At 38.3% G+C, this 25725-nt stretch overlaps 2 protein-coding genes and 1 long non-coding RNA gene across 10 annotated transcripts in view; 2 read left to right on the forward strand and 1 right to left on the reverse strand.

Annotated features, from left to right (window-relative positions):
- dnaaf4 (dynein axonemal assembly factor 4) overlaps positions 1-5064 on the reverse strand; it is a 119499-nt gene extending 114435 nt beyond the window's left edge. For 2 of the 5 annotated variants that reach the window (XR_013299777.1, XM_077597466.1), the window contains exon 1: positions 405-842. Coding sequence is in view for 4 of the 5 variants with exons in the window: in XM_077597466.1 (XP_077453592.1) it covers positions 405-545 (141 nt within the window). In the remaining variant the exon portion in view is untranslated. Of the gene's footprint in view, positions 1-404; positions 843-1112; positions 1185-4895 lie in introns of those variants that run through there. The other 3 variants (XM_077597467.1, XM_077597468.1, XM_077597469.1) reach the window with 3 other exon arrangements.
- On the forward strand, positions 388-1963 carry LOC144071943 (uncharacterized). Of its 2 annotated transcripts, none has more exons than XR_013299778.1 (3): positions 388-563; positions 1085-1165; positions 1374-1963. It is a non-coding gene; the product is annotated as an uncharacterized LOC144071943 (long non-coding RNA). The 2 variants fall into 2 exon arrangements; XR_013299779.1 differs by lacking the exon at positions 388-563 and adding an exon at positions 615-1011.
- A 2154-nt stretch (positions 5065-7218) lies between the features above and the next one.
- Positions 7219-25579, forward strand: LOC144071208 (aminopeptidase Ey-like). 3 transcript variants are annotated; one of them, XM_077596101.1, is made up of 21 exons: positions 7219-7522; positions 9316-9622; positions 9910-10052; positions 10150-10286; positions 11944-12070; positions 12812-12966; positions 13879-13992; positions 14091-14234; positions 14336-14401; positions 14501-14593; positions 15762-15910; positions 16527-16603; positions 17610-17743; positions 17832-17887; positions 18440-18587; positions 20727-20818; positions 21607-21714; positions 21782-21949; positions 22026-22166; positions 24029-24110; positions 25018-25579. In XM_077596101.1, the coding sequence occupies exons 1-21, from the start codon at positions 7219-7221 to the stop codon at positions 25162-25164; spliced, it is 2892 nt and encodes a 963-aa protein (XP_077452227.1). In that variant the 3' UTR covers positions 25165-25579. The 3 variants fall into 3 exon arrangements, with proteins under 3 accessions (XP_077452227.1, XP_077452229.1, XP_077452228.1); XM_077596103.1 differs by having other exon boundaries at positions 14501-14566; positions 15738-15910; positions 16527-16611; positions 17621-17743; XM_077596102.1 differs by having other exon boundaries at positions 14501-14566; positions 15738-15910.
- The last annotated feature ends 146 nt before the right edge of the window (positions 25580-25725 follow it).

The raw sequence follows: 25725 nt of genomic DNA on the forward strand, positions 1-25725 counted from the left end.
GATATTTCAGCGGCGCAGGGCACATTTTCCTATGCTTTATTTATTTTAAGACATTAATAAATCATTTCCTTATAATTTTCTCTCATTTTTGTGTGTTTCCTCACATCTTTCATACAAAATTGGGACACTTTGACCAATTTTAAAGGGTTTACTTGGTAGTTGTGTGAGGACCGTGTAATGAATTAGAGAATTTACATATAAAGTACCTTACGAAATTGTCAAGTTACGAAAAAAGTCTTGGAACCAATTAATTTCGTAAGTAGAAGTACGACTGTACTTAAGTACTTCACTAAAAATATACTGCTCTAAGAGTTTAAATTGGATATGGGGCGTTAATTGTAGTTACACATAACTGAAACACAGACCGGAACGTGATTGAGAGCTCGATAAATTAAACTTGTTACCTTGAGGTACTCGTCTGACGAGACTATGTCCACCTTTTTGGCTCCTTTGAGAGGCACGCTGATGAAAACCATGGACTCTGTCTGCGTCCACGAGTGGTCTGTAACACTGAGAGGCATTTCGGACCTGCAGATATTGAACATAAATACTTCAAAGCACAGGTAAGAGACACTAGGGAGCGAAAAACTCCCTATTGTTAAATTGCACTTCAGTACGACGTCCTTAACTAAAGATATCTCAAGATTACGTTGGTTTGTTGCTATTTCAAATGATGTATTCGCGCTTATCCTTAAACTTTCAAGCCACACCTAACTCGCTTTTCTAAAAAAAAAAACTTTATTGTTCCGAAAATATAAGCGGAAAAGGGCAAACGGAGCTACTGCAACAGCGTCCCGTCGTCATGGATACACCCGTTGATTGTCAAAGCTGCCTAGCTAACTATCGTGCCAATGTAGCGGTCATTTTGGAGGGGGCGAGAGTTCCATCAAAAGCAAAGCGTGGTCATTCAAATTTGATCATAACTTGCTAATTTCTCAAACAATATTCATAAAGTTTACTTTTCCGCCTCAATTTAAAAGCAACTTTAACATTTGGACATCATCTGGACACGTAAATTCTTTAGGTTTTATGTGCCAAATATTGCTGGGTTGAATGCTATGTGCATTTTTGTTTGCAAATGCAGCTGCCGTGTGGTGTAGAGGTTCACTCGCCTGACTTCGATGTGGGTAGGCGAGGGCTCAATTCCTGCTGGTGGTGGTATGATGTGAGTGCAAATGGTTGTCTGTCTCTCTGTGTTCCCTTATGGCTAACTGGCAACCAGTCTAGGGCTCTATGGGCAAACTACGGCCTGCGGGCCATATACGGCCCATTAGGCTTTTTAATCCGGCCCGCCGACGTTGTTCAAATTATAGTAAAAATCAATGACCTCATTAATTTCCCTTTCCACTGCAACACCCTTGTTTCCCCGATAGATGGCGCACGAGTCGAGACCTTCGTTGGAGTGTAACTTTCCAGCTGCCATTTTCTCCCTTCGGTAAAAATGAGCGGATCAAAGAAAATAAAAGTGGACACTCAGTGGTGAGTGTTTAAAAAAGAGTGTGAGCAGACTTTCAGCGTCATGAACTTTAATAAAGCCTGTCACAGATCCCGGTTAACTGACCAACACCTCAGATCTATTTTGAGAATTGCCACCACGAAACTAACTCCAGATTTTGATTCACTGGCAAAAAAGGGAGAACAACAACACAGTTCCCACTGAAATGTGAGTTTCTCTACTGTATTAAAAATATCAACTTGCACATGTACGCACAGCAGCAGTACAGTAGCTTAATTAGCATGCCGCTCATCACTCTCAATTTAAAGACTGCTTTCTTTCGTTGAATAATATGTTCTTAATGTTGAAAGTAAATTTGAAAATAAATTTTCACCTTCAATTGCGTCTTTTTTCTTACATTTCAATCCCCAGGTTTGATAAATTACATTGCGTGTCCAAATGCTCCTGGCCCGGCCCCTTTGTCAAATTTTAGTATCCATTCTGGCCCGCAAGTCAAAAAGTTTGCCCACCCCTAGGGTGTAGTCCGGCATTTGCCTGAAGGCAGCTGGGTTAGCCTCCAGCAACCCTATTAAGGATGCACGGTGTGGAAGATGAATGTTCGCAAATCTGTGCTTGTCTGATTAACACAACAAATATGTAAACATTTTAACTAATTGAATAGGAGTATTGAGTGGCCCGTTGGGGTGAGTGTTAGTGCATCGGCCTCACAGTGGGGGACCTGGTTTCAAATCCAGGTCGGTCCACCTCTGTGGAGTTTGCATGTTCTCCCCGGACCTGCGTAGGTTTTCTCCGGGTACTCCGGTTTCCTCACACATTCCAAAGACCTGCATGGTAGGCTGATTGGACACTCTAAATTGCCCATAGGTATGAGTGTGAGCGTGAATGGTTGTTTGTCTCCTTGTGCCCCGTGATTGGCTCGTCACCAATTCAGGGTGTCCCCTGCCTCTGGCACGAAGTCAGCTGGGATAGGCTCCAGCAATCCCCACAACCCTCTCACATCCTGGATTCCAATTTTTCATACCAATAGACATCCGACTGTGAGGCTTCAGCCTCATCTTTTCACTTCAATTGCACAGAGCAGTGGTTCTTCACAGGGATGTGTGCTGAGCACCTCCTGTAGTGTCTCTAATAATAATAATCAGACATAGGCCCTGTCGTCATTATCACAACACAAAAAGCCTACTTGTCATCACACGCAGAAACTGCGTGTGACGAAATTGATGGTGCTTCTCCATAAGCTACGTTTAATCGGCAAAAGACCTAATAAGTATAAGTTACGGACTTGTAATTTGTCATTCCGCTGTTGAGGATACAGGTCGCTTACCTCTCGCTTACCTCTCACTGTCTTCCACTTACCTTTCCTCAGCCAGCTAGTAGGAGGCAGATCACCAACCAAACATCTGTTCATATACCGCAGAGGGGAATGTGTGTTATGTTAGCGCGAGTTTAGATTTCTGATGGATGTGGGGAAAAAACTGTCCTTAAGCCTATTTGTCCGTGCTTTGTGGGACCTATAGCGTCTGCCAGAGGGCAGCAGCTGGAACAGATTGTGACCAGGGTGGTAAGGGTCCCCTATGATGTTCTTGGCTCTGCTGAGGTAACGAGGGCTGGCAATGTCTTCAAGTGAGGGCAGAGAGCAGCCGACAATCCTCTGGGCAGTGTTAATCACTTTCTGCATGGCCTTTTTGTCTGCCGCCGTGCTTCCAGCGTACCACACTGTGATGTCGTACGCCAGGATGCTCTCTACAGTGGTTCTATAGAAGGTTCTCAGAAGATTGGTGCCCAAGTTGTTCTTCCTAAGTACCCTGAGGAAATGGAGTCGTTTCTGAGCCTTCTTCACCACTGCCGTGGTGTTTGTAGACCATGAGAGCTTGTCCGTGACGTGGACCCCCAGGAATTTAAAGGACTGGCAAACTTTTCGGCCCGGGGGCCACATTGACTTTAAAAATTTGACAGGCGGGCCGGGTCAGCACAAGATACGATACATATAAAAACTGCATCCGTTAACAGTACATATGAAACATAAACAGAAAAAAGGACTAAAGTATGAACATACTCATCACTCAGCTGGGATTTATGGGGTGCTTTCTTGGTTTTTATCAGACTAAAGGTCTGTTCACACATATGTAGAGCCAAATAACACCAGAATCCTCTGTGCCATCTTCTGGATGTTTGGAAATTTGGCTGCACTTAATGAAGCCTAAAACTCAGAGACTTTCAGGGAGTTGAACTTGTCACATTGGAGATCAATCAGTTCCAACTGCAACTCCTGTGGAACCGTTTCCGGGTCTTGTGAGAAAGGAAATAACACCAGCTGTCAATTTTTCCCAAATCACAAAACCGACGGCAGAATTGCTCATGCAGGTCATCCAATGATTTCCTGTATTTTGACCGCATTAAAAAAAAAAAAATTAGAATAATTTGGACAACGTCGGCGGGCCGGATTAAAAGGCCTAATGGGCCGTATATGGCCCACAGGCCGTAGTTTGCCCATGTCTGCTCTACACCTATGACTGCAGTCTCGCCCACAGATCTAACGCTGTCATCAAGTGATGGCACCACCTTAGTGGGACTGATCTCCAAGAAAGACAAGGGAGCCGTATTGCTTTCACTTTTTTATTTATATTTTCCTGCTGTCACTTTAATATTCATGTTATTTACACTGTAAAAATCACCTCGAATCTTGCATTTATGGATTTTATTCATTCATTTCATTCATTCTCCTGACTTCGGTGCGGGTAGGCGGGGGCTCGATTCCTGCTCGTTGCGGTATGGTTGTGAGTGCAAATGATCGTCTCTCTCTCTGTGTGCCCAGAAAAAAAACACACAGGCCCAGGGAGAACATGCAAACTCCAAACAGTGAGGAACGATCTGGGTTCGAACCAGAACTAGAACTGCGAGGCCTACATGTAAACACTTCTTCACCGGGAGGAAAACCTGAAAAAGACTGTCAAGTAAGACTGAGCGAGCCAGAAAAAGAGTTTTGTGTACAGACACTCCTCAACTTACGAACGCAATTGGTTCCGAGCGATTGTTCATAAGTTGAATTTGTTTGTAAGTTGATTTAGTGCTATATTTTGTATTATAATTTATGTTTAAGGCCTATATAAGTATATTGAAGGTTTATATAAGTGCATTTGTATGTTTAAGGCTTGTATAAGTAACACGCATTGGTTTGTACTGAAAAAAAAACATTTAATAAAATGGAGAGAATATGTACAGTACTGTAGAGAGAGAGATAGATTTATGTATTAGAAACTGGCCAAAAGAAGCGACCTAATGACGATTGTACAGTTTTCTTCTTTTTTTCATCATAAATGATGCAGTAGCACTGTATGGCATCATTCAATTGATTTGCAAACTTTGTGCAACGTTCAATATTTGGGTCCTGCTGCTCGATCTTTCTGTTTATAAATGGTACTGAATGTGCAACGCTCACCACTTTCTGACGCGCATCAAGCTTCGTTATTATTGCCACTCGTTTCAAATGAAATGGCTTGCCTCTTCCTTGCAACTCCCTCAATAGAAGCCTTTAGCTTTTTACCAACCATATTCAATATTGGATGCATGAGATATTTAATGATACAAATGAAAAAGGTTCTTTGCACACTGGAGATACATTCACGCACTTTCGCATTGCAACGAAGAAGGTAGATGCTGGGTGAGCTGAGCTCTCACAGCGCGAGGCGTCGGTATTAGCGGCGGAAAGAAGTACTACTCCGAAAAAGACGCGAAATACAAAATTGGACTTGCGAACATTTTTGGACTTAAACGCAATTTGCAGACATGTTCGTATGTACCGTTGTTCGTAAGTTGAATGTTCGTAAGTAGGGGAGCGTCTGTATAGCCTCTTGTCTCCACCTGTTTCATCAACCTCCCGCCATATCATAATACGATACTATTTTGGCTCTGTTTGCCGTTGCCTGAGCACTAATGAAAGGTAAATTCAGTGGTTGTGGAAAGCAGGTAACAGTATTGAATTATGAATGCTGTTTATGTTAAGGAAGAAATTCAGTTTGTAAGACCACATTTCTCTGCTAAATTGTTGCCATTTTTTTCTGAAGTTTTCCCCAATGCCCTTTACAAGTAGTTAGTTATTATACTTAGAAAAGTAAGCAGTATAACACACTTTATTCATTTACAGACTAACATGAAACACAATATAATTGCAACATAACACGTGATGACTCTCGACTTCAAGGTAGTGTCAGAGTGCAAGATGTGAGAAGTTCCATAAAAGAAAATATAACACTTAACATGATATTTCTTCCGTTATAAAGCAATGACGAGAGAAGAATAACAATGGACAGAACTTTATCAGCAATAAACAAATAAATAAAATCCTTCATATCAATTCCATTGTCTAATTATTTGCAATATATCGTCTAATCTTTCATGTTGAGGTTCAACAAGACGAGGGCATGGGAAGTGTCATTGGCTAATAGCCGGCAATATGTCAGAAACATGCTACAGAAATGTAAGATATAATAATGAATTATATCTGAGTATGTTAATATAAAGAGATGCTTTAAATAGTTCTACTTAAAACATGTTTCCAAAGCAACCATGCTATTTGGTATCTTAACTTTTGATTTGAAATCCTATTAGAATGTATTATATTGACCAAAGACCATAAAACATAGCTTAAGAAATATGACAAAAAGGGCTTACATAATATGAACCTTTGATTCAAGTTTATTTTAGCTTTCACAAATTCCTGTTATCCATTTTGAAGAGTCCAATTGTCATTTTTTTATTGCTTTATTGGTTAGTTAGTGGGTAGTAAAACTTTTCTCATAAATATGTACAACCTTGTCGGCAGCACAATCAGATGGAGATAAGTAAAACACAACAAAAAAATTGCTTACCTATGGAACATCACTATTGTATTGGTGAAAGTAAATCATTAATTTCCATTTGTTGGCCTTTTTATTATCAGGTTATGCAGGATGCTATTCAAAGGACAATCATTTACTAGAGTGGAGTTCCCTTTCATGCCAATTTTTTGACTGGGAAACTGACAAGAGATAGGATAAGCACCATCGTATTGATAGACTGGACAATATTATTTACAATAATTATGCTACCAATGCTTTACTTTAAAATCTCACCATTATTGATACAATGCAATTATAAATCAAAATAGAGAAAAAAAACAACAGCAGGAAACTATTTTTAAGAGTCAAACTGCTGGTTTATATTATTACGATGTCCCACTGTAAAAGGAATAGAAAGTTGAAAATTGGTAAGAAGTGAGAGAAGAGAGAATGAATGTGTTGTGTGATATCTCAATATAATAATTTATTATGTAAAGTAGTAGAATAAAACCATGCTTTATCTTTTCAAAGCTTTAAAAAAATGTTAGCGTCCTCATTCATTTCTCTTCCAATTCTTCAAATTCAGTGAAATGTAATAACATAATATTTTTGTTTTTCTTTACAAATGGGGAAAGGCAACTTTATTTCTACCATTTGTGGTTAGTGAAATTATGGAGACTTCACTGCACTGTCAAATAAAAAGAGAAAATATTGTCAAATATTATTACTACAATTTGTAGCACATATTGCCATTTGTCACTTATTGTCATAGTAATGAAGTAACCCTCTTAGGTGCCTTTTAGGGTTGAGTTAAATGTCACTGTTAATACGTCACCTGCAACAACAAAAAGGGAGGAGAAAGGCTGTGCAGGGATACATATAAAAGCTGACCTTTTCGTAATTGCAGGCATTGTTTCACAGTGGGGTTCAACATCAGGCAGGGAAATGGGGAAGGGGTTCTTTATAAGTAAAGGTGTTGGGGTAGTTTGTATTATTCTTGGAGCTGGAGCTGTGGCCACCATAATAGCCCTGAGTGTTGTCTACTCCAAGGAGAAGGCTAAAAATGTGATTGAAGTTTCCCCAACAAATGGAGGAACTACATCCAAGCCACCTACCACAACAGCTGCCCCATCCAACAATCCTTGGGACAAATATCGACTACCCAAGAACCTGGTCCCAGAACGCTATAATGTTACATTGTGGCCTCGTCTTACCAAAGATAAGGAGACTGGACTCTATATTTTTACAGGTACATTATTTATTTATTTTACATTCTAGGTACGGGGGGGCCGGTGGATGAGTGGTTAGCGCGTCGGCCTCACAGTGGGTGACTTGGGTTCAAAACCAGGTCGGTCCACCTGTGTAGAGTTTGCATGTTCTCCCAGGGCCTGTGTGGGTTTTCTCCGGGTACTCCAGTTTCCTCGCACATTCCAAAGACCTGCATGATAGGCTGATTGGACACTCTAAATTGTCCCTAGGTATGAGTCTGAGCGTGGATGGTTGTTTGTCTCCTTGTGCCCTGCGATTGGCTGGCCACCAATTCAGGGTGTCCCCCGCCTCTGGCCCAAAGTTAGCTGGGATAGGCTCCAGCACCCCCCACGATCCTATTAAGGATGAAGCTGTTCAGAAAACGTGATGAGAGACATTCTAGATATTACTCATAGCTGTAAATTTCATGATTTTGTCACTGAAAATTTTACAGTAAACACTGTTATGGTTTTTTGTTTTTAGCTTAAATTGATTAACAGCTAGAATTGACGGCACCATTTTGTAATGTGTTTAAATTCCTACTATTATAAGAAATGACACGATTTGAAAATATCAGAACCATAACAATGTTAAATGTCTTCTCTACATGTTTTGCCATATAATTGCATTATTTCATCCAAGAAAAAAATCACATTAATTCAAAATTTTTCCTGGGTTATTTTTTATCACCTATAACTTCTACTGGCAAATTAGAAATGCAAAGACTATTGTTGGTTCAGTAAACCATTACGAGCCGCCTCGTGGTGTAGAAGTTCATTCGCCTGACTTCGGTGATGGCAGGCGCGGGCTCAATTCCCACTGGTGGCGATATGAATGGGAGTGCGGATAGTCGTTTGTCTGTGCCCTGCTGTGGTGACCAGTCTAGGGTGTAATGTGCCTTTCGCTCGAAGACAGCCGGGTTGAGATCCAGCAACCCCCACAACCCTTTTGAGGATGGGTGGTATGCAAGATGAATGAATGAATGATTAAACATTGTGATCCTAGCCTGAAGATTAACTTTAGAATGCACAGGATGGTTGGAGTATACCTTGCTGCCACATAGTTTTGCAATTTTAGATAAATTTGTGATTCAGAAAAGATACACATTAGCTAATCGATTAAAGCAAGGTATTTACTGACTCACAAGGCTCAAAAGGGCAGAAGACCTGGATTTAGAAACTGCATTGTCTTATTTAATATATGCTTGTGTGCGCATTTGCCATATAACGTTAGTTCCCTAAACATCCATTAATGCTGGAATGATTGTCACACTAAGGTATGTTAGCTATTTTATGATTACCTAAATCAGGGGTCCCAGACTCGGGTTGGTTCGCGGGCCGCGTTAACGTCAACTCGATTTCATGCGGGCCGGACCATTTTAGATATAAGATTTAGATTTTTTTATATAAATGGATTAAAAGAACTGGATTAAAATCCCTGAATATTCAGTTTTTCATAGATCTAAAACAATGTTTATTTTAGCTTTTTAAATTATATTTTTAGATTTTACAAAATGATTTTTGAACTAAAAACAGAAAAAAATGATTAAAAATTACAATTATTGATTTAAAAGGGGTAAAATCAGGAAATTTAATATACATCTATACTCTTCATTTTAATTTGATCCTAAAACAGAAAGTCGGCACTCATGATTTACTTTCCCGGGCCACACAAAATGATGCGGCGGGCCAGATTTGGCCCCTGGGCTGTCGCTTTGACACATGTGACCTAAATGATATTTCAGAGTATTATATATTTTTTTCGTCATTTCATTCTTTCCATCATATATTCTAGGTGAATCCAGTGTAGAATTTAAGTGTGTTGAGGAGACCGACCTGATTCTTATCCACTCCAATAAGTTGAACTATACAAAATATGGCAACAACCAAATGGCCCAGCTGGTCGCGATGGATGGTGGAACTAAAGCTCTCGTAGTAGCTTCTTCCTGGCTCCAGAAAGAAACTCAGTACCTGGTCCTAAAACTGGAGAGTAAACTGATGAAGGACTACCGGTACACTCTTCATACTAATTTCACTGGAGAACTGGCTGATGACCTTGGAGGTTTCTATAGAAGCGAATATGAAGAAAATGGACATCTTAAGTATGTGCTCCATTTTTTCACATATGTGATTTACAGTAGAAAAAGGAGGATCCTTTGTTAAACCTTCACACATGAAAGATAATGACAATAATGAAGATTCATAGCTTGTTATAACTCTCAATATTGTTAATTTTGTAAACTGTAACAAGTCCATTAGTTCCTTGTGATTTTAGAGAAACCCTCCAAAGCATTTTATTTTTATTCAAAGACCTATGGGAGTGATATATAGTATGTGCTTACCAGAGTACTTGCTGGTAAGTTTATTCCATATACGCTTTATGGTTCAGGATTGTTGCAACAACTCAGATGCAGCCTACCGATGCCAGGAAAGCCTTCCCTTGTTTTGATGAACCGGCTATGAAAGCTGTTTTCCACATCACTCTGCTACACGATCCTGGAACTGTGGCACTTTCCAATGGCAAAGAAAAAGGTTCCGACACTGCAGTTTTTTTTAATCCAAATGATTGTTGTGTTTATTCATGAAAGTTCATGCCAAATTGACGTCCTTCTTCTCACTTATTATGAAGAAACAACCAAGGTTGTCATTGATGGTCAGCCATTGCAACGGACAGAATTTGAGGAAACTAAAAAAATGTCCACCTATCTTTTGGCATTTATTGTCAGCGACTTTGGAAACATCAGCTCAACTAGTGGTGATGTCCAGGTAATGTATACATTTAAGATATATCAACAGTTGGATTGGACATTCAGCTCAATGAACCACCACCAGAGTTTGCATTGTTTACAATATGTGACAAAAAACAGTTCCAAATGTAGAAAATACAACCTAATTCCAATGAAGTTGGGATGTTGAGTTAAACATGAAGAAAAATGGAATTCAATGATTTGCAAATCATGTTCCGCCTAAATTCAATTGAATACTATACTATAATATATATAATTGGGAACACGATTGGGTATAAAAAGAGCTTTCCTGAATTTTTTAGTCATCCACAAGCAAAGATGCGGCAAGTTTCCCCTCTTTATAAACAAGCGCTGAAGAAAATTGTCATTTTAGCAATTTAAAGACAACATTTCTCAAGGAATGTGGCGATTTTATTAACAATGTTCCAAAATATCAAAAGATTCAGGGATCACTACATATAAGCCGTTAGGCCCCAAAAAACAAACTGAATGCCCGTTTTCTTCAAGTACTTAATCTGAACTGAAAATAAAGAAATGTTACTCTAAAATAAATCACATAATGTGCTCAACAATACTTCCAGAAACTATTGTCGGTGAACAGAATCCACCATTTCATCCGCCGTTTTAGGACAACGCGCTACAGTACAAAAAAATGCATTTGAGAGCAAGACCCAGAACCAAAAGTGTTTTCTCTGTTTTATTATCTTTATGGCATGCAATTATTCTTGATTACTATCGAGTTATTTAAAATGGAACATGGCAAAGTGGAAAACTGTTTTATGGTAAGACAAATCAAAATTTCAAGTTCCTTATCGAAACCTAAAGAGGCAAAAACAGCCCAAGTTTTAACAGCCATTAGTTCGAAGGCCAGCAAATATGAAAAATAATTCCAAAACCTCAAAAATTTCATTTCCCAAATGTTTATTGCAGGTTGTTCGGCTCTTTTTGAATGTGTTGCCTCGATAAAATTCCAAGTTATTGATTATTTTCCAAAAACAATAACGTTTATCAATTCGATCATTAAATATCATGTCTTTATAGTAATATATTGAATTGAATTGAATGTTTTTATTGTCATTATACAAGCATAATGATATTTAAAGATTTCACCGCGTAGTGCACAAATAACAACAACAAACAGACGAATAAATAATCAATAAATGATTTTTTTCTCATTTTCTGAACCGCTTTATCCTCACTAGGGTCACAGGGGGTGCTGGAGCCTATCCCAGCTGACTTTGGGCCAGAGGCACTAGGGTTGTACAATAAAATCTTTTTTTAGATGGAATACAAAACTTTGGAAACTGTTCTTACAGTGTGAAATCACAGGAAAAGAAATAACCAATAAGAATAGCATACAATAAGAATAACAGAATCTAGTTGGTTAAATTTGAAATTTTACAACCTGAGGGTTATAAACTGTTAGAACGTTAAAAGGGTAACAAAAGGCAAGTGTAACATCTGGCATGACAGATATGGTATTAACACAAAAACAGTGTGCACTGTCCTACAAGACAAATATTATATTGTATCATTAAGCCATTAAGCTGTGTTTTAGCACTTAACCATACTTCAATCCATACATTCTATTGAATGTGGACATTTTTGCGACATATAATGTGCTCAGTTGCAAATAATGTATTTATTCATTAGTTCAATTGTTTTTGTGGATTTAGATCCGGATCTTTGCCCGCAAGTCTGCTATTGAGGCTGGCCAAGGAGAATACGCCTTGAATAAAACTGGATTAATCCTTGAGTTTTTTGAAAGCTATTACGCTTCCAGTTATCCATTGCCAAAGTCAGGTAAGACAAATGCAATCGTTTTGCGATAATGACACTACAAATAAATCATCTATCAACATTTTTTTTTTCTTGGAGCACATGATTTCTTGTATGTTATGTTTAAATATTTACGCAGGGGTGAAAGTTGTTTGGAAACTGTGCTAAGAAAAAGCTGGGGATTTGGGGATGCTTAACTTGGCAACAGGTTCTGTGAAAATAATACAGAATGATCTTAAAAATAACGAAAATTAAGCCGTAGCTTACGGATAGCATTTTTATGAATTCTTCTTCATGGTTGGTGGTTTCTATAACTGTATTTTGTACTGACATGCTTTAAATCCCAAGTGCAGACATCAGCAATGTTAGAATTGCAAAAGTACTTTCGATTAACTGGTGTGTCAGCATTTTTAGCATCGTGGCCTTATTTGTCACCAGTTGTTGAAAGATATCGGACTTATCAGCTCATCGCAGAGATCATTTTATCTTTTCGTGTTTGACTTTTATGACTAGATTGGGAACTGTGACATAGTACAGTAATCCCTCGAATATCGCGGCTTCAACTATCACGGCTTCACTACCTCGCGTTTTTTTTGTAAGTTCATGAAAATGTGAAAGTCCACGCTGAAACGCGCAAGCGGAAGCCACTCCCCTGTCCTCCGCTTGCTACTAGAACTCAGCACTGAAGTAAAAAAAATGCTTTTGATTTATAAAGTTTAACAGAAACAAGTGTGATGCAGTTTTTTATATATTTTCTGAATGCAGATCAGATTGCCCTGCCAGATTTTAACGCTGGAGCCATGGAGAACTGGGGTCTAATCACCTACAGAGAGACAGCTCTCCTTTATGATAAATTCTTCTCCTCCAACGGCAACAAGGAGAGGATTGCTTCCATCATCAGTCATGAACTGGCTCACATGGTTAGATTACAAAGGTTGCATATTCATATTTCCATAAAACTAATGGTACAGTAAGGCCTAAAATGTCATACATTTTGGGGTGCTCAAAATTGTAATTACGATTTTCTTCAGATTATAACAGATTATATATATAAAATTGTTAAATTCACAATGAAAAGGTAAAAATCATAAATCACACCAGATTATTAATTGTATTTTGAAATTAATCAAATGCTTTCATTGTCAATATACAAGTATAATGAGATTAAAAGCTTCACCAGGAAGGGCACAAATAACAACAACAAACAAACAGACAAATAAATAATCAATACAATAATAAATAAATAATCAATAAACAAGTAATAAATGGCGACCCGGTGGCACAAGTGGTTAGTGCATCGTCGTCACAGTTCTGGGGTCCTGGGTTCAAATCCAGGTCATGTCTATCTGCGTGGAGTTTGCATGTTCTCCTAGGGCCTGTGTGGGTTTCCTCTGGGTACTCCGGTTACTCCCACATTCCAAAGACATGCATGAAAGGCTGATTGGGCACTCTAAATTGCCGCTAGGTATGAGTGTGAGCGTGAATGGTTGTTTTTCTCCTCGTGCCCTGCGATTGGCTGATCACCAATTCAGGGTGTCCCCCACTTGGTGCACGAAGTCAGCTGGGAGTGGCTCCAGCACCCCCCATGACCCTAATGAGGATAAAGCGGTTCAGAAAATGAGATGAGATGAGACAAGTAATAAATAAGTAGTCAACATAATTAAACATAAGTAGTCAACATCATAAATGAGTAGGAAAGTGCACAAATAACAACAACGAACAGATAAATTATCAATAAATAATAATAATAAACCAATCATCAATAATTAATAATACATACATTTACATTTTGAGGGATAGTTTTCAATTCATTACGTTATTTTGCTCTCTAGTGGTTTGGAAACCTCGTCACCCTGAAATGGTGGAATGACTTGTGGCTAAATGAAGGTTTTGCCTCATATGTTGAGTATCTTGGAGCAGACAAAGCTGAGCCTGGATGGAATGTAGTGAGTATTGTTTTCCAGGTAGTAGGTTGGATGATAATGACTTTGATCAACCGCTGCTCATTGATAGATGTTCTGTTTCTAATGTTTTTTTTCAACAGAAAGACCTTATTGTGCTTAATGACATGCACAGGGTGTTTGCCATTGATGCCTTGACCACCTCACACCCTCTATCTTCAAAAGAAGAAGATATCCAAAAGCCAGCACAGATTAGTGAACTGTTTGACGCCATTTCATACAGCAAGGTCGCCATATACATCAGCATGTTCCGACTCACATGTGAACTTTTAATATCTCCTTAACTAAATTTAATCAACAATTTATATATTCACTCCTTCCTCTTTAGGGAGCATCTGTTCTGAGGATGCTGTCAGACTTCCTGTCTGAAGAAGTCTTCACAAAGGGTCTCCAGGTTTGGGTTATTTCGCTTTTTAAGAGATTCACCAAAGCAATTCCAGATATTTACAAGATCAATCAACTTTGACCCTTCTTTTTGTCCCCGTCTCTCTAGACCTACTTGAAAGAATTTGAATTTGGAAATGCTGTTTATACAGACCTGTGGAAGCATCTGCAAATGGCAAGAATTTCGTTATTTATGTGTCGAATACGTGAACTTGAAACCAGTTAGTGCCCAGGATATGCATATAGTGGCCTCCGTTTTATAAGATTAATTTTCCAAGTCAACTGTTTCAGGCATTATCCTCATTTAGAAATTACATTGGCCAGCATTTTTTGTAGGCTGAAGGCCTGTCAAATCGCCATTCAGGTTGTTGTTCTTGTTATTCTTGTGGACACTGTAATTCAAATCCTACTCCTCAGTCATTTATGAACCAATTGTCTTTAAACTTGGTAGCTAGTCTGTAGCATAGACAATAGGATCCACACAGCCTGATTTTGAATATGTTGTATCAAGTCTGATTAAATCCGGGGGCAATATAGTTAGGAGTTACCCAGTAGAGGGAGCCCTTCCTCAGATTAGGAATATGACAGTCAAGGACAGTGTGGAATTATTGTTGCCTGTAGACACGATGGCTAGTAAAGTGATCCTTCAGCCTGTAAAAGTCCACACATACTTGCTTTTATATTTTTTGATGCCTGAATGTTTTTTATTTTTCGTTTTTATGATTCCATACAGTCATTGTTGATTTTGAAATCTGCTGTCAGTTTTTTAGTCTACCCGGAGAAACGTTTAAAAATTAACTTACTTTATTTTTCTTCTTGGGTAGGACACTAATTAAAATATATTTCCTTTCATTATTCTTGCATGGGTCAAAATGAAATTTGGTAGGTACATTTTAGGAATCGACCCTCAGAGCTTTTTAAATTCACTAATGATTTGCAAAATATAACTTTCGACTGCTCTGTTATCCCTGGGTGGATCAAAATTTAATTTGGTAAGTATATTCTGTGAATGTGAGGTGAGAGACACCAGGGGCGGAAAACAACAGGTGAAATCAATGGGTAATACAAGGACTAGTCACAAAGGGAAAAAGACAAGACTACAAAAACCCAAATAAAAACCCCAAAACGCTATACCTAACACAGAGGTCTCCAAGATGGGATTAAAAAAAAATCAAAGTATACAGTAGGCTTTATCTATACTTATATACACACACATTTAAAATTTTTACTTGTTCATGTAGTAATACGCCATTTACAGCAATCGGTCTCCCTGCCACTATGTCCAGTGGCACTATGTTTTAGAATCATGATTGGACCTGGTAACAAGTTTTTTTTTCTCTCTGTAGGCTGTGGAGGCTGCTGGCCTCGACCTCCCAGAAACTGTCCATGACATTATGAATAGATGGGTGCTCCAAATGGGTTTCCCTGTGGTTACAATTGACACAACAAAGGGACTGATAACTCAGAAGCACTTTCTTTTGGATCCCGACTCTGAAGTTACTGTACCATCTCCTTTCAAGTAAGAAACTTGTTTAGTTTTAATTAGCGGAGATTGTTTTCCCCCAGAGATTTAACATAGTAATAATAAAATTCTAATATTCTTTTTGATCATACGTTCATCTCATCTCATCTCATTTTCTGAACCGCTTTATCCTCATTAGAGTTGCGGGGGGTGCTGGAGCCTATCCCAGCTGACTCCAGGCCATAGGCGGGGGACACCCTGAATCGGTGGCCACCCGATTGCAGGGCAAAAGGAGACGAGCAACCATGCACACTCACACTCATACCTAGGGGCAACTTAGAGTGTCCAATCAGCCTGCTATGGATGTTTTTGGAATGTGGGAGGAAACCAGAGTACCCAGAGGAAACCCACGCAGGCCCAGGGAGAACATGCAAACTCCACACAGCTGGACGGGACCTGGATTTGAATCCAGGACCCCCTAGCTGTGACGCCGACACGCTAACCACTCACACCACCAGGCCACCCCATAATTAACACAATACAACAAAATTATATAATACAATCAGTAAAATACTTTACTTACTCATGTTATTTGTCTAGAAAGAAAAAATATTTTCAATGTGATCCAAGAAATGTCAATGTCTTATTAACTGTAATTAATTGTCATTTGCAGTTATGAATGGATTATACCCATCAGGTGGATGAAGAATGGAGCCAACCCAATTTTAACATACTTATCCACACAAGCATGTAATATGGTTTAAAAATGTTGATCTTTTTTCATTTACCAACAGTTGGCTTGTTAATGCAAATATTACATAGCTACTGTCATTAGTATCCTGTTTTAGATTATACAGTCGTACCCCTACTTACAAAATTAATTGGTTCCAGAACTTTTTTTCGTAACTTGAAAATTTCGTAAGTAGAGGTGTACTTTATACGTAAATTCTTTAATCCATCCCACGATCTTCACACAACTACCAACTAAACCCTTTTTTAAATTGGTCAGTGTCCCAATTTTGTATGAAAGATGTGAGGAAACACAAAAATTAGAGAAAATTATAAGGAAATTATTTATTAACGTCTTAAAATAAATAAAGCATATGAAATAGTTCCCTCCTTGGCCGTTATAATGGGAGATGTGATACCCGTGTTTGTCCGCCAGATGGCGGCAAGAGCCCGTTCTACCATGGCAGAAAGCCATACACTTTTTAGTACTAGATTTTAGACTTTTACGTGTGCCCTATGTATGTGTGAAAATATTTGCCACGTTGCATTTGTACGGTTTTAATCACTTAATAAGGGGAATTGCAGTCATCAATAAGGGGAGCATTTAGCTGAGGTGGACAGGTATGTAAAAGAGAATCTTGAAACATGGATAGTGGTTGTTATAAGACAGGCAATGGAATTGAATTGAATTTGTCATTATATGAGATAGAATGAGAGCGATGAAATGAGAGCCCAGTAGAGGGTAGCGATGTTCTAAAGTGAGAATCAATGCATCCGCGACAATACTTTCAAAATAAAATAACGGATAAGGAAATAAATTAACTTTTTTGAGGATTTTGTAACTTGGATCTTTTTCGTATCTCCACTCACTCATTTGCATATAAAAACATTTGTAATCTGAAAATTTCGTACCAAGAGGCATTCGTAAGTAGAGGTATAACTGTATATTGGCTTTCTCTCATGATACCACTTATTTGATTTCTTTAATACACATGGTGTCTAACTGATGTTTGACTTTTCTATGTAGTTACTGAAGAGTCAATGATGTTATCGGACACTGATTGGCTGCTGGCCAATCTCAATGTGGTGGGTTACTTCAGAGTTAACTACGACCAAGGCAACTGGGCCAGGCTGTTGGAAGTTTTAAATACCAATCATAAAGTAAGACACTGTGACATCATCATAGAGTTTTTTATTCACCTTTTGATGAGTAACAATTAAGTGATGAAACTTGTCATATATCCTTTAGCTTTTACCCGTGATAAACAGAGCTCAGCTAGTGGATGATGCCTTCAACTTAGCCAGGTATACAGTCTTTATCATGTGTGCATTGCATTCAATTCTTGAAAAAAAAAATCTATTATATGCTCAGAATTGAAAATATTTATATCGTGATTGGTGGTGACTGAAAAAATTAGGCAAGTCAATTTAATTGACTATTACTATTACAAGCAACCAAAGAATGTCTCATGCCACAACAACAACCTTTAGAAACTGTAGGGAAAGAATATATATATATATATATATATATATATATGTATATGTATATATATATATATATATATATATATATATATATGTATATGTATATATATATATATATATATATATATATATATATATATATATATATGACAGAAGAAGTGTTTACTATTAACTTTTCAACTTCAGAGTTAACAAATTATTAGAAAGATAGACATTCAGACTATTTTTGATACTTATAAATGGATTTTAATAACCACACAGAAGCTTTTAATGAACACAAATGAACCTATTATCTATTAAATAGCCTGCTGATGTGTGAGATAATAAATATGTCCTGTTCTCCTCATTTTCATAACATTTCAACCCCAAAAGGGCGAAGATCATCCCAACAGTACTGGCTCTTAACACCACCAAGTATCTATATAAGGAGACAGAATACATGCCCTGGGAGTCAGCCCTGAACAATCTGGACTTCTTCTACTTAATGTTTGACCGTAGTGATGTTTACGGTCCCATGCAGGTGGGTTTCCTTTCATAAGAAATACAAGAAAAATATCGATACTTTATTGTGTACTTTAATTATTTAATTGACAAATCTACACCTCTTCATCGATGAATCAGGAATGTCACTGACATTTTGTATAATTTTACAATTTAACGTTGTGTTGAATGTTTGATGTAGGCCTCAAAACAAATCCTTAAACGATATGGCTGGATGAGTTAGCTAAGGACTTGGCCACATAGATCAAACACTCTTTGTTGAACCAAAACAGAGATTTCAATTCAAAATGAATAACCTCGGACTTCACATAGTAATTGTTGTTCTGAATGAACTAGCAAATATTTGCGTTATTCTCCTACACTCCATCTCGTAAAAAGCTTCCAAGAAGAGTATCCTTTTGCCAGTGGTTTCAATTCAAAGGCAATTCGCTTGACTCACAACTTCTTCATATTAAACCATCAAGCTCCTGTATGCTTACAATTGACCAACCCCATACTCGCGTTTCATTCTAACGTCCACCTGGAAATGGTTCTCCAAATACATGGGCTCGCTTTGGCCACGTCGATGGCATGGAAGATAAGTTGTGCAGGTATAGGAACCAAGCTAAACAAAGTGGCATTCATTTTCAGCACCATAAAAAGCATAGGTAATAAATTGACATTTGGCACTTGAATGTCACGTAGTTTAAGCAGACACGGGACTTGTGTACATTTTTGAGACTGCGCTTGCCCGCACCGAAGTCAGGTTGGTGAACCACTACACGATCAGGCAGACATGCTTAACAATTTTTGAACAAAATTCAAATTTGTATTGCCTTTTGGAAAAACAATTTTCTGAAGTGTTAAATTGTTTATTTATGCTGACTAGTAGTTTACGCGGACCTTCTAAGAACTATATGCTGACAGTAGTAATTGTAGTGAATTTGTGCATATTTTAGGTGTTTCAAATTAATTACACAAAGGCTGTAGTTGAGGTAGTTTTTCATTCCAAATTTTGATTTTTAGGCTATGCTCGCAGCATAGGACATTTAGTCTGATTCCAATATTTTTGTGTGGCACAATCTGCATTGCGTGCCCCGCCTCTGGCCCCGAAGTCAGCTGGGATAGGCTCCAGCACCCCCCGCAACCCTAATGAGGATAACGTGGTTCAGAAAATGAGAGACAATCTGGATTGCAGGCAGCTCGGTAAATGGGTGGTTATAGCAGTGGTCCCCAAACTATTCCAGAAAGGGCCGCGGTGGGTGCAGGTTTTCGTTCCAACCGGTAAGAGGAAACCTTTCCACCAATCTGGTATCCTAGAAGTGCAATCAGTGGATTGCAGTCAGGTGCTTCTTTTTTCAGCAGAAACCTCATTGGTTAAACTGTTTGTGTTGGATCGGTTGGAACAAAAACCTGCACCCACAGCGGCCCTCCAGGACCGGTTTGGAGACCTCTGGGTTATAGTGTCGCTCCCACAGTTCTGAGATCAAGAGTTCGATCCCATGTCCAGACCTTCCTGTGGGGAGTTTGCAGGTGGGTTTTCCTCCCACAAGCCCCAAAAGGAATGCATGGTAGACAGGTTGAACACCCTAAATTGCCCCTAGTTATGAGTATGAGCACGAATGGTTGCCTGTCTCCTTGTGCCCTGCGATAGGCTGGCCACCAATTCAGGGTGTCCCCCGCCTCCGGACCTGAGTCATCTGGGATAGGCTCCAGCAACCCTTGTGAGGATAAGCGGTACGGATAATGAATGAATGAGCAAACTGCATTGCACAAACATATGCGACTATGAAAGGAATGCAGCCGTGATGTCACAAGGTAATGCAATGCGACGTCACCTTTAGCTGCCAATGGTCATCTGTCTATTGTATGTTCTTTGAACATTAGTGACGGATTTGACGTGTTGATGATGTACAGTTAAAGTGTGTATGGATGAGCATTCTTGGTGCAGGGGCATCGGATACCTATCTGATTTATATGCACATGTGAAAGAGGCCCAGGATGGATATATTCATTCATTCATTATCACCTATGGTGTGAACAGTCTTACAAGTGTATCGTGTTGTAATCATTTGATTGCAGTCTGGTGATGCTTCCTTCTGTGTGTGCCGCATCCACATCACAATGTCATTGTCACAGTATTTCTCAACTCATTTAAGCCTCTTGTTGTTTGTTTTAGAATTATTTGCAGAAACAAGCCATCTCACTGTTTGAACATTATGAGAAAATTACCGACAATTGGACTAAAGTGCCAGATGGACACATGGATCAGTGAGTAACTATTGACGCACACATTTGTTTTTAGACACAGGGTGTTAGTAAACATAAATATATGAACATTATGTCAAGATTTATTTTAAACTAGACAAATCTAATTTGGAGCTCTATTTTTGTTGATAGCACGTGCTTAAGGTTCCCAAGGCAAGGAGACGTTTTCTTTCTTTTTTTTCTTTCTTTCTTTCTTTTAAAAATATCTTCATGAAAACTCAATTTTAAATTTTCAAAATAATCACAATAATACTTTAGGGTGCAGTCTAAAAGGCTGCCTAAATTGTAGGTGGAATTTCTGTACTTAAACCATTCACAAGGTGGTCCGGCTTATTGGGCACAACATACGATATTGGAGAGCGCGTGCATGTTACAACATGACATCCAATACCTTCTCAGATCAAATCCATATACATAATAGTGTAACTGTCCAACAAGACTTTTGTGAATTTGATTGCTGGCGGACAGATTCTAGTCCTGTCCACCATATTAAGAACTATTGAACTCAACTGCATCCACTCACACATGCGCAGACATCAGACCAATATATCCACACTTTACATTAACATTGCAATATAATATTTAGTTTTGCCAGTGTTTGAAATAGAGCTTTGAAGTGAATGATGCATGTTAGGCATTAAAACATTTATAAAGCTATCTCTAACCATGCCAACGTTCATACTCATCAAAGTTCCTGCTTTTCATTGTTGCTACAGCTGTTTTTCATACTGGACCCCTAGCACTTAAAATAACAATGTTTTATTTAATCAAAGATTTGGGTTATCATGCAGGTACAATCAGGTGAATGCAATCCGTCTGGCTTGCAAGACTGGCTATGATAAATGCCAAAACCTGGCCACGGCAATGTTCACTAAATGGATGAATGAGAAAATCAACCCGTAAGTTAATTTTTTTCTTGAGCTCCTAATGTAATTTATGTTTTACTGAAAACACAACAATTTCCAGAATACACCCCAATTTACGAACCACAGTATACTGCAATGCGATTGCAGCAGGGGGGGCCAACGAGTGGAATTTTGCATGGGAGGAATTTGGAAAAGCTACTATTGCGACTGAAGCTGAAAAACTCCGCGCTGCTCTAGCCTGCACAAATCAGCCTTGGCTGCTCAACAGGTACACATATTTGTTTTTTAGCACTATTAACATAAAATTTACAGCAGAGAACGTGAATGCGATGTTGTCTCGCCAGGTACTTGGAGTACACACTGGATCCCAATAAGATCCGAAAACAGGATGCCACCTCTACCATTGTCTACATTGCCAACAATGTGATTGGTCACTCTCTGGCATGGGACTTTGTCCGGGCTCATTGGTCCTATATATTTACCCAGTGAGTATTAAATAGAACATACTTATTGTTTATACAACTAAAGTCTACATGTTCACAGTTAAACAGTTTAATGGCCTTTTCACACTAAGAAAGGTCTGGAGCTAATGGTGCGTTAAAATGAAAACTGGTATCTTCTGTCCATTCTCAGATCTGCATAAACAGAACTGAAAATAAATGTATTTTTCATTTTTGTAGAAGACATCTACAGATTTGTTAACTCTGAAGAGAAGAATATAGTCACCAAAAAAGGCTCTACTTGGCAAGGACGTAGAAAGTTTAATCTAGTTCCATGAGCTGCAGATCCAACTGCTCCACTTTGAGAGATCATTTTCGCTGAGCTGGAATCCGAATGAAAGCCCCTTTATGAGTGTCCCACAGTCTTAGAAATATATGAGAATATTTTTAACCTCCTAAGACCCAGACTCTTGAAAGCCATGCATTTTTATTTTCTCTGTTATTTAGGCTAATTGGGACCTGATGAGTGTAAAAACAAAGAATTATCTTTTTACATTATGTAGTTTTTGAGCAAAACAATGTCCACGGCATAAGTGGATGCCAGGGCCAAAATTTAACATTGTAGTCTTTGACAACCAAAAATGTGATGCCAGGTTATAGGAGGTTAAGTCTCGGTTATTGTCCTTATACTGCTTTTTGTGAGTATGTTGGCCAAAATAACACTAAATTGCCTCCAACTCCTCGCCTATTGGAGGCACATTCGGACATTACAACAGCGCCAATCGAGAATAGAATTTTTTTTCCATTTGTGAAGCCAATTGCACAAACTTACTGTTGCTCAGTGATAGAGTAGTTGTTCCCTAAGCCAGAAGTTGTGGGTTTGATCCTGCAGGCCTTGTGAACTTTTTAAAGTGTCCTGAGCAAGATACTGAACTCCATGCTACTCCCGATGCAGTGTAATCAGTAGGCGAATGAAGAAATGCTCTCAAAGTGTGAGTACCATGAAAATCACTGTGCAAGTGTAGACCCATTTAGCATTTTCCATACTCTTGCCATGCCTTGTCACCCACACTAACAATGAATTGGTTTGCCAACTGGTTTGCAATTGCATATTATAGCAGAGCTGCCAACTTCTCTGGAATTTCAGGAATTTGGTAACACGAGTGCATTGTGAATCATCTGAGCATGATAATAACAGTTTGATTTAAATTGTCCTACATTTTTTTTAATATTTTATATCGATTTTGCGCAAATTGTATTCACTCCTGATGGAAACACAACTCTGAAATGGGACAAGGGTACTCCTGAGATGGGGTCAACAGAGGTTGGCAGCAGTTATAGGATGAAAAGGCCTTAAAAATATTGATATGAGCTTTATGCCTCAGAGTAAAAGCTTGCCATGAGCGGAACTAATAGAAAATATGGCATTTTAGAATAACATTTGGAATAAGAATAGTAGTAATAAAACCCTGTTCCTACGCAAATAAAAATGGATTACCAGCTTTACAACCCATATCATTATGAGACTTGCTGTAAATTCATACTATGCTCTGTTGACTATAGCCCTAGAAGTCTGTAGGTGTGTTCACATTAAAAATATTTTCAGGGTTTTACACACAACATGCTGGTAGACCCCCCCCCAAAAAAACAAAATCAAAAACAAAAAAACCCATCAACTTTTAACACCTTTATGTAACATGACTTAGTATATTTCTGTGGACATCCCTGAGCGAAAAAAAAACCCAAAGGGACGACTGATACATAGTACTTGTGCAATTAGTTTGGAATGCGTGTGAAATGTATATACAAATTGGATTTTTTGCAAGTGTTAAAAAAAAGATGAAAACAGTCGAGTCTTTAAAAAAGATTAAATTAATATGCAAATACAATTTTTTCTTCACTTTTAGGTATGGAGGTGGCTCTTTTTCTTTTTCCAACCTCATCAATGGAATCACCAAACGGTTTTCGAGCGCCTATGAACTCCAACAGGTTTGATTTTTTTTAAAGATAATCTACTGTTGTGCTAAAACAGTTTGCAAAAATAATGTTACAAATACCAGGCATTTCTTTTTTATGCAGTAGTTAGTTAACACAAAGCCACAACTATGATAACTATCAATTTTAATATAATGAGATGGAGTCAGTGTTAATAATAATAACAATAATAATAATAATCGGACATAGGCTTTGTCATCATCATTGACTCGACAAAAGCCTAATTGTCATCATACCCGAGCTGCGTATGAAGAAATTGGTAGTGCTTCCCCATAAGGTGCGTTTTCCCGGCAAAAGACCCAAATAAGTGATAATTTGAGTCTCGTTGGCATTCTGCCGTGATGGATACATCGCATCACCCCCCGAGCGGATCACTTACCTCTCACTGTCTCTCACTTACCTTCAGTCAGCCAGTAGGAGGCAGATCACCGCTCAACGTCTTTTCATGTTACCTCACCCCTAAGTTATTACACAGAAGGGATTGTGTGTCGTGTTACCGCAAGTATAGAGTCCTGATGGATGTGGGAAAAAACTGTCCTTAAGCCAATTTGTCCGTACTTTGTGAGACCTGTAGCGTCTGCCAGAGGGCAGCAGCTGGAACAGGTTGTGACCAGGGTGGTATGGGTCCCCGACAATGTTCCTGGCTCTGCTGAGGTAATGCACCCGTGGGCGCCGCCATCTATTCAAGCAGCTAAGAGCAAATCCCATTAAACAATTCAAAATTTTGTGAAAAGAAAGATAGGCTGTGATAATATTGTTGAGTTCTGTCAGTGTGAAGCACTTGTCTTTTTGTGGCAAACTAGAAGTCCAGTAAATGAAATGACATTATTTTGCTTAGCATAATTTTATAGGCTTTCCAAATAAGGGATTATAATATTTTATCCTACGTTTACTATTACAGCTGCAACAATTCAAACAAGATTATGCTGAGGTTGGTTTTGGCTCTGGTACCCTGGCAGTGGATCAGTCCATCGAGAGAACAATCGCCAACATGAAATGGATTGCAGAAAACAAGGACAGTGTTCGACAATGGTTCAAAGAAAACTAAAATCATTATGATGCCTTAATTTTAGGTCAAATCTGAACATTTCTGTCATTTAATAAATTCTATTTCAAAAATATTTGTGCTCTCTTCTGGACAGAGTAGGCACATTTCAATCTTAATAAAAGTTTTTTTTAACCTTTTCTATCTGTCATAAGATTCCTTTTTCAAATACTGGGATTTTTTTTTCATTTAAAAACACACTTTCCGAATGCAATTATTTTCAGATGTGAATTATCTCATGACATGATTTTGATTTATAATAATAAATATAAACAATAACTATGTATGGTTTTTCCAAGGATAGAATGATAAAAATAAAGCGAAATATTTGATTATCTTTTCACATCATCCTAATTCCTTCTTCCGTACAACTCTCGGGTGCTGGAAACTATCAAAGCTAACTAGTGCATTTAAAATTATTATTTATCAATTCCACTATTTTATTGTATTCAACATGCTTAGTCAATGTGTTTGCCATCAAAATAAATGTGTCGGTTCTTTAGTCATTTGGACTTTTTTTTTAAAAGTAATTACCACCATATCATCACATTTTATCACCAAAAA

This window comes from Stigmatopora argus, chromosome 3, assembly GCF_051989625.1.
Source record: "Stigmatopora argus isolate UIUO_Sarg chromosome 3, RoL_Sarg_1.0, whole genome shotgun sequence".
Taxonomy (NCBI): domain Eukaryota; kingdom Metazoa; phylum Chordata; class Actinopteri; order Syngnathiformes; family Syngnathidae; genus Stigmatopora; species Stigmatopora argus.

Bases quoted from the DNA above. Each gene is read 5' to 3' on its own strand.
- LOC144071208 (XM_077596101.1), top strand. From the start codon at position 7,219: ATGGGGAAGGGGTTCTTTATAAGTAAAGGTGTTGGGGTAGTTTGTATT. The intron at 10,053-10,149 runs GTTCCGACACTG...CTTATTATGAAG, and splicing joins TTCCAATGGCAAAGAAAAAG to AAACAACCAAGGTTGTCATT. The intron at 21,715-21,781 runs GTAAGTTAATTT...AACAATTTCCAG, and splicing joins ATGAATGAGAAAATCAACCC to AATACACCCCAATTTACGAA.